Source organism: Gigantopelta aegis, chromosome 6 (assembly GCF_016097555.1).
Source record: "Gigantopelta aegis isolate Gae_Host chromosome 6, Gae_host_genome, whole genome shotgun sequence".
Taxonomy (NCBI): Eukaryota; Metazoa; Mollusca; class Gastropoda; order Neomphalida; family Peltospiridae; genus Gigantopelta; species Gigantopelta aegis.
In genome coordinates, this window is record NC_054704.1 from 73,331,090 (window position 1) to 73,340,128 (window position 9,039).

General features: G+C 35.1%; 1 protein-coding gene across 1 annotated transcript in view; it reads right to left on the minus strand.

The window, feature by feature from the left end:
- Positions 1-8,781, minus strand: part of LOC121375729 (sodium bicarbonate transporter-like protein 11) — a 57,261-nt gene extending 48,480 nt beyond the window's left edge. Inside the window, exons 1-4 of the mRNA XM_041503331.1 lie at positions 8,639-8,781; positions 6,445-6,662; positions 4,772-4,809; positions 4,334-4,541 (exon numbers count right to left, since the gene is read on the minus strand). Of these exons, the coding sequence (XP_041359265.1) occupies positions 4,334-4,541; positions 4,772-4,809; positions 6,445-6,662; positions 8,639-8,766 (592 nt within the window). The 5' untranslated portion in view covers positions 8,767-8,781. The remainder of the gene's footprint in view (positions 1-4,333; positions 4,542-4,771; positions 4,810-6,444; positions 6,663-8,638) is intronic.
- Between the last annotated feature and the right edge of the window lie 258 nt (positions 8,782-9,039).

Sequence of the window (9,039 nt, forward strand, 5' to 3'; positions counted from 1 at the left end):
GGGTGAGCATTCTACCAATAAACACTGCAGTCTTTTATGTACCAGTTCTGGGGCATTGATTAGACAGGGGTGAGCACTATCAATAAACACTGCAGTCTTTGATGTACCGGTTCTGGGGCATCAATTAAATGGGGTGAGCACTCTACCAATAAACACTGTAGTTTTTGATATACCGTATTTGACCGGAAATAAGCCCATGTCTTTGAATAAGCCCCCCTCCGTTTTGATAGCATTAAATTTTGGATGTAAATAAACCTCACTGTTAAGTAACTGTAACATAGAAGGTGTGTTTCTGATAATTAGATACTAGTAAAAAACCCACAATTTAATTAATAAACAATTATTATTTATTAATAACAAATGGAACACTAATTAATAGATATGCTACTGAACGTTTTTTGTTTTCTTCCTAGTTCATTTAATTATTATTATTTATTTTAATTATTATCATTTTTTTTCTCTCAACAAAACTGGCCCCCTTGTCTGGGAATAAGCCCACCCCATGCTAAGCTCACAATGAGTTGTCTTGGCCTCCTGGGCTTATTTCCGGTCAAATACGGTACTGGTTCTGGGGCATTGATTAGACAGGGGTGAACACTCTACCAATAAACACTGCAGTCTTTGATATACTGGTTCTGGGGCATCGATTAAATGGAGTGAGCACTCTACCAATAAGTTACTAGCTTCTCCCTCCATGGCTTTAATTATTAGAACAACGTTCATTAACATCAGTAAAGCCACATATTGTACTATTTTTGTCTCGCCAAAGACTTTAAGCTTTATGTAAGCAGTATGACATACAAAATGCATGATTTCATTCATGTAAGATATGTTATATTAAAATATCATGTCCAGAAAGAGGTTTTTTTAAAGGAAGAATCAAGTCAAATATGAACCTTATATGTTGAAAATATGCATACTCGGACAACTAACAAATGAAAAATTAATGCATCATTGTAGAATTAATAAAACAAAAAACATGATTTTCCCTACTAACTGGGGAGAGCAATCTTGCATTTTTTTTGGTGACCCCTGTTCCTCCATTAGTATTGGTTACCTACTCCTGTGTGTGCAGGGTATACAAAGAAGCCACTAAACTAAAATAGATTCCGACTGTGAACATGCAATGGAGAGTGAAGAAGTGTTTTTAAAAGGTTTTATTCTAGAACAAGTCAAGTTCGAGCCAGTGTACACCACTGCTGAAATTGAATAACACAAAGTGGATTCTGCTGATTCTTCAACAGATAACAAACCACCCGAAATCGATCAGGGGTGACATTTAGACATGACAATGTGGACTGGTATGTTTGAGAAAACTGTATTGTACAGGAATCAGAACCACTGTATTTTTTATTGCAAAATTGATGAAATATAGGCCAGACATGGTAGGTATATGGATAGTACGTAGCAACCATAAACAGCCATTAATGATAGAAATTATTAATAATAATAATAATAATAATAACAACAATAATAATAAACCTGTGCCCAGAGTCTTATATGAATAATGTTATCAAAATAAATGTCATAGTTTCATCCTGAAACACTGTGTCCCACAGTTCTTTCAGACGTAAAATAAATTAATTTGACAACATCAGTTTTTCCATCATACATACAACCCCTGCATTTGCCCTTGGCAATTGGCAATGTCATGGAGCTTTTAATTCTTCACGGCAATTTTTTGCCTTGAACTATAGACAGGTTTTTCCGATTGTTGCACAACAGTTTATGATGTTCTCAAAAGATGGCGTAACCATACGGCCGCCATTAAGGGAGTGAAATTCATGCAACAATAATGTAACAGCATTGCATCTGGGTGCAATTTCAGTACTTACCACTTTTTTGGAACGTTTTGTAGAAGCAAAACTAGTCTCTTGGATAATTCAACCTCATTTAAAGATTGTCTATTCATATCAATGTTGGTTGAAATCCGCGAACGATTAAATAATAAAGCACCTATACACGCCAATACAAAAGCAAAGGGAATAAATTAAATACACGCAAGTGTAAATAAGTTTGATGCTTATTAAGTGAAACTTTACTGAATGCATCCTAAAATACAGAAAAATATTTCAGTTATGTACGTTTATAGAAACATGGTGTACCATTTTAAAAAAGAATGACTGACCTTAGATCTAGATGTCAACATTTAGCTGTCACTATTATTAGCTCTGGGATATTCCAGATGTTATCAAATTGGGTTGAAGTGGTACGCAGTTCACACTGCCAAATATTGCTCACTTTTTTTTTTATTTTTTTTTTTATTATGGTGTTAAATGTGTGCAAATAAACTGATCAATAAATAATTTACCGACGTAACATGCATGAAGGCCACACCAAAAATCGCACCCCCACCCACTTCGTCACATTTTATTTTTTTTACTTTAGTATTTTTTATTTTATTTATTTATTTATATTATATTAATTAATTTATTTATTTGTTATTATTTTATTATTATAAATATTTTTTAAATTATTATTTTTTGTTTCTAAGAAAAAAGAAATTAAATTAAATTAAATTAATCACCCATAAAATACATTAAATTACCCTGAAAACCTGCCTATAGATTCAAAACAAACCCCTTCGACATTTACTGGGTGATGCCCAAGACAAGTACAAACAAAACAGGAGCATAGGCTGGGAGGAGGGGTCATCCGATACCCCCATCCGCTGAGACTAAAATACTGTTTTAAAGTTCAATATATTAGGCTATACAGGTGTCCAGGGAAATTATATTTGCTTGCATAAGTTTAAATTATTCATTATGCCTTTGTATTCACGTGTATGTACAGGCTTTATTATTTACTTTTTTAATGATTAACACACTTCCATCAACTCTGATATGAATCTACAATCTTTAAATGAGGTTGAATTATCCGACATATTGTTTTTGCTTTCAGAAAATGTACTAAAAAGGTAATAAATACTGAAAATGCAATCAGATGCAATGCCTTCACATGCTATTATTGTACAAGTTTCACTCCCTTAATGGTGGACAGATCACGTGCTTCTAAACATGGCCGCGCACAGTACTTTTGACGTCACTGGCCAATAAACCAGTCTAATTCAGGGTTTTTTTCAACTGCATGTTTTTTTGCCGTGGACCTTTTCTTAACTGCAGGGGTTGTACATAGCTGTTGCAATGGAACGAAATGGCCATACTTAATATATGACTTTAAAAGGGTTTGTGGCTATTATAATCTCAAATAATTAAACTTTGCCTGTCAATAAGTGTGAATAACGAGAAATCAGAAAAAATCAAGATGGCAGCGATTTTGCCAATCCTCATAAATGGAAGAGTAATAAACACAATGTAAAAATTATGTATAGATGTGTAGTTATAAAGTTACTTCAGCCATGTAGCAATTTTAAATAGCAGCAATATCTTCAACTTAACTTTTTAGAAATGTTCTGAGCACAAAACATAAAAATTACTTAATACAGTTGGGACAAAAATATCTTTTCATGTTTTTTTTAGCCATTTTGACAGTAATGGTTTATTTTCAACAGGAAAATGATGCAAATGTATTGGATCTGGTGGTGTTACAAAACTCGACGAAACAGCACCAACTCCCAAAACAGGCGATCCTCATATACTTCACTATTCATTCATTACCCGACACGGCCTCGGATTTTTAATCCAGATACCGACTCCAAACCCTGAGTGAGTGCTCCGCAAGGCTCAATGGGTAGGTGTAAACCACTTGCACCGACCAGTGATCCATAACTGGTTCAACAAAGGCCATGGTTTGTGCTATCCTGCCTGTGGGAAGCACAAATAAAAGATCCCTTGCTGCTAATCGGAAGAGTAGCCCATGTAGTGGTGACAGCGGGTTTCCTCTCAGAATCTGTGTGGTCCTTAACCATATGTCTGACGCCATATAACCGTAAATAAAATGTGTTGAGTGCATCGTTAAATAAAACATTTCTTTCTTTCTTTCATTACCCAACATGGCATGTTTTGCATCACATGACTAAATGCTCACCATGGGGGGTAGTTACAGAAAAGAAGAAAATAGCTGCATCCATTACGTACAATAGCTAGCACATTTTTACCATTGTATTAACTAAATACACCAATTTAATTACTGATATTAAGCAATGATGTATATTAAATATCGTTGAATCTTTCTACTAGTTCAAATCCCTTGCTTAAACCTTCTTTTAATTTCAAGGTCAAGTGACAAGTGATAACCTGCTAATATAGAAATGTATCACTTTGTTTTAATTAAACAGTCACTATAATTGGTTGATACAAACAGTAATTAGTGTTCATGACAGAAATATATATATTTATTATTTTTTTTAAATGACCCTTTACTTGTCACCCACCATTGTCAACTGTGAAGAGACGTTTTTTAGCCTGCGTCATGCACTGTGAATAATTGTTCAAATGGCCCAACATCTTCTTTAGAATTGCATGAATAATTTTATCCAAATTGGTTTCATCTATATGGAGAAGCAAAGCAGTCTGTTTGATGAATTGCTGGACATCCCAAATAGCACGAACCTCATTGCTAAAGTCTTTAAATGGAACTTTCTGAAAGTCACAAATGCTGATATTATTTACATTATATATTCATGAAACATAACTGAAACATTAGATTTAACATAATAGCCCCTTTCGTAATACCTCACTTTCTGACCCTCCCTGCCTCTCCTTGATAGACGTGTAATGATCACAATGCAGTGAAATATTTAACAACCAGTTAATAATGTTATAGAAGTTAAGAAGTATGAGTATGTAGAAAATCTAACACTATACAATACCTCATACCGCGAGTAGATCAATGCCAAACCCTTTTGATCTGAAATGTATATAATACATGTATAAGAATTACAACAAAAATTATATGCTAAATTTAATTTATATTTATTAATATTTCATAATATTTCGTCATCTATTGTCTATATTAAAAACGTGGTTTGTTGGTCCACAGCCTATACACCTCATTTGTTTCAAGATAAAATGCACTTTCTTCCTTCTTAAGTGTGTTTGTTTTTTAAAAACATTTTAAGATTTTGTTTTTAACTCCCCCTCAAAGACTGCAACCCTATGGACTATTCACTATAGGACTTTCTTTTAGAGAAAGTAAAGAAGTGGTCATGTGGACAAGTTCACAGTAGAAGGACTTATAGGGCCATTTCAGAGTTTGCTGCATTGTAAGATGTTTTCAACTAATAAAATATTTCTACAATTAAACTTACATAATAAATATATTTTCTTGTTTAGAATATAAGTGTCTGCATATTCAATGTGTTTCTGGTCGTCTTAATATTTGTAAGAAGCTTAAACTGAATTTTGTCTTCAAATAATTTTGTACGTATGAAAAAACAATATCTTAGGAAATAAGATGAAATTTAACCTATAGTACAAATATTAGAACAATCAGAAAAAGTTTAATATACAGCCACTAATATTTTATGCATAAAAATATATTTGATATGTAATTACAATCGTTAAAAAATTTCTGTTAGTCGATAACATCTTAAAACGTGTAGCAAACTCAGGAATGTCCCTTTAAAAAACCAAATTGTTGAACTGTTTGGGTGAAAAATTCTTGAAGTAGTAAGAGAGTTTATTTCATTCAACCTGGAAGAAAAGCTTAAGACTGTGGTGGATGAAAATGGTCAGCTACTCAACCATCTTTTAGTATGTATGGTACATGGTGAGTAGCTTCTTGATGGTCATATTATATTCAGCTGATCTCATGACAGTTTATTAGGTCAGGTCAGGTCAGAGAATTTAATGTGCACGTTCATAGCAAGCTGTTGTAGCGCACACCTGTCCTGGGCACAGATGTTGGCCTCAGTCAGCTCCTCCGTCCAGGACTGGAAAGGGGTGGGGTGAGATTAAGGGGGGACCGCCTACACTGGCAGGTGCAAGGGAAAGAAAGAAAGAAGTGTTTTATTTAACGATGCAGACATATGGTTAATGACCACACAGATGTTTTTAGAGGAAACCCCATGTCGCCACATAGGCTACTCTTTTACGACAGGCAGCAAGGGATCTTTTATTTGCGCTTCCCACAGGCAGGATAGCACAAACCATGGCCTTTGTTGAACCAGTTATGGATCACTGGTCGGTGCAAGTGGTTTACACCTACCCATTGAGCCTTGCTGAGCACTCACTCAGGGTTTGGAGTCGGTATCTGGATTAAAAATTCCATGCCTCGACTGGGATCCGAACCCAGTACCTACCAGCCTGTAGACCGATGGCCTGCCACGACGCCACCGAGTCCGGTAGGCAGGTGCAAGGGAGCACCAGCAGTCTGACCAGGGTCAGTAACAGGCGGAGGTATAATTTATTTGAACTTAACTGCTTTTATACTCCTTGTTTCAAATGCTGCTCTCCTGTTTTTATGTTTAGTTTGTGCTGGCTACAATGTGTAGGAAGTCATGTGCATTCATCCTACTTTGTAACATACTATAATACAACCCACCAATGTGACTGTCAGTAAAATGTGCTCGCACTGCAGGCTTTAATTTCAGTCTTCTTATTTCTCCTAGTGATACACTCATGTGTCGACGCATCCTGGAGGATGATTCAGCTGCAAATATCTCTAAAGAATGAGACTTGGTTACTGGCACTTCAACAAGTGACGTCATTGATGATATTGCAGAACCACCTTCAGTCTGATAGCCATCAACATCAGAAATGCTGACAAAAAGCAGAAAATAATGTTGAAAAGAGAAAGAAGGATTATAAGAAAATACAGAAAGGTGTTTACCAGAATATTAACCCACATAATTTAAAGCACCAAACCACCAAGATGGGAAATATAGGACCATGTCTTGGAATAAGTCTCCTCCATTTTCAACCTGTTAAAAGAATTAATCATTTGTTGGGTTTTTTAAATATTGATAAACTTTAAAAGTGAATGCTTATGCTCAATGAAACTGATCTTCCTAAGATATAAAACACATTTTTGTATGCCTACAATCCATCCCATAGGGAATGCCTGTTTTCATACTATTGAATTTACTACGGTACAAATTATTTATTTCTGAGCAGACTGTTTTGTAACTTTCACACAAACATAGCTCTTTTTTTTGTATTTCCAAAACACTTTTACTTTTTTTCTTATGTCAAACCAAACTGAAATTATTATCAATGGTGAAACACTTTTGGCGAGCAAGCATTTGGTTCTAAAGCATATCAATATTTATAAATAGACAGTTGTTATTCAAATAGCCACCTTTTTATTAGTATTTATATGCTTCAAATGAGCACTAAACTGGCCGCAATGTAGCAAAAATCACCACACATGCGTAAAAATCTGTAGCATGCATCAGCAGTAAATATTGTTAACTACATAACCTGTTTCCATGAGTATAATGTTTAGTGGTATAGCTTACAGCGAAATATTTACAACACAAAACCTTTCAGTGTTTTATCAACATGTATGTTGTTCAACAAAACATGTACTTATAATAATTTATAAAAATTATTTTAAATATTTTAAGACAAAATACAATGTTAACAGACATTTTAGGAAAATGAACATAACAATTCTGATGTCTTGCAATCATGTTATAAGTTGAGCCAATTACAATGGTAAACTTGTTTGGTTAAAAAATATAAGCTGCATTCTGTGTTTAATAAATATATAAATATGTTAAAACATATTAGGACCATATATTTTTGGCAAGTATCTGTAGAGAGTTTTGCCAGTAGATGCTGTGACAATCATGTGACTTCAGTAACAAGATAGCAGTACAGCTGAGAACAGACAAAAATAGTTTTTAAAATTAAGTTTTCTTTCAAATAACAATCTTTGAAAATCATAGAAAAAAGGTATTAGGAAATATGCCGTGTTTTTGAGTGGGTTAAGTTCAATATTGCTATCTTTTGTCGTTTTAAACTTATTTTTATGAACATTTCTGTGAATGTGACAGACATTTGTCCACTTTCCTCATGCGAAAGTCAACGATGTCAGAAATCTTCAAATGTATGTATTGTTGCGCATGAACAAAGCAATCACTGAAACAGGACCCTCACCGAAACAGGTCCACAGACGATAACAAAAAACACTTTTGTAGAAGGATGGATCATGGGACGGACTATAGCTTACTTGTCTTTTCTCATTTGTCACAATTTTGTGGGTTTTTTAAAATTAATTCAACAAAACTATTCCACAGTCAACATTCACATGTGTGCAGATTCCTTTAAAAAAAGTTGTATGCAAATAGACTGGTTACGGGGATAGCCCGGTTCATGGCATTTCACGATACTCAGGATAAACTTGGTCTTTCATTTCATTTCAACTTATTTTTGTGCTTATATTCAATTACAGTTCAAGCATGCTGTCCTGGGAACACACCTCAGCTATCTGTCCAGGACAGTGGGTTAGTTGAAAGTTGGTTAGTGGTTACTTAGAGAAGAGGGTGTACTATAGTGGCCTTACACCTACTCATTAATCCCTTAAGAACTCGCCCTGGGTTGGAACTGGTACCGGGCTGCGAACCCTGTACCTACCAGCCTGTAGTCCCGTGGCTTAACCAGCGCCACCGAGGCCGGTTTAACTTGTGTGTCATAATCGACTCTGCCATCAGTTCAAGGGAGACAATCAAACGTATTTTGTAGCTATCTACGTCTATTTTACAAACGTTTCTAGCAGGGTTATTTAAAATTACATGGATTCAGACACATCTAATTCCGCTGTTTTATCATCATTGTGTAACGGATGACTTTTCTCGGCATCCAAAGACCGCGTTGGTAACAAATTATTAATCTCCTCTGAGCTTGAACTCGACTCTGACATTTTGATTTTCCTGTATTTAACAAGTTCCGGCGCACGTGCAAAGTTGTCTCCCTTTATTTACACTAAGGCCCAAAACACCCGGGTCTGGATCTGGTACCAGTCCGAAGTGAAACGCACTGAATCGAATGTGACAAAAAACACAGCGTCTGTGCTGTGTCAACTATAGATCGGGCAACAGACGTAGAACATGCGCTATATTTTCACACTGGCATCTGCGCCTTATTATGTTTTATGTTTCTTAATAAACAACAGGAAAAGCAATGTGGAATTGTT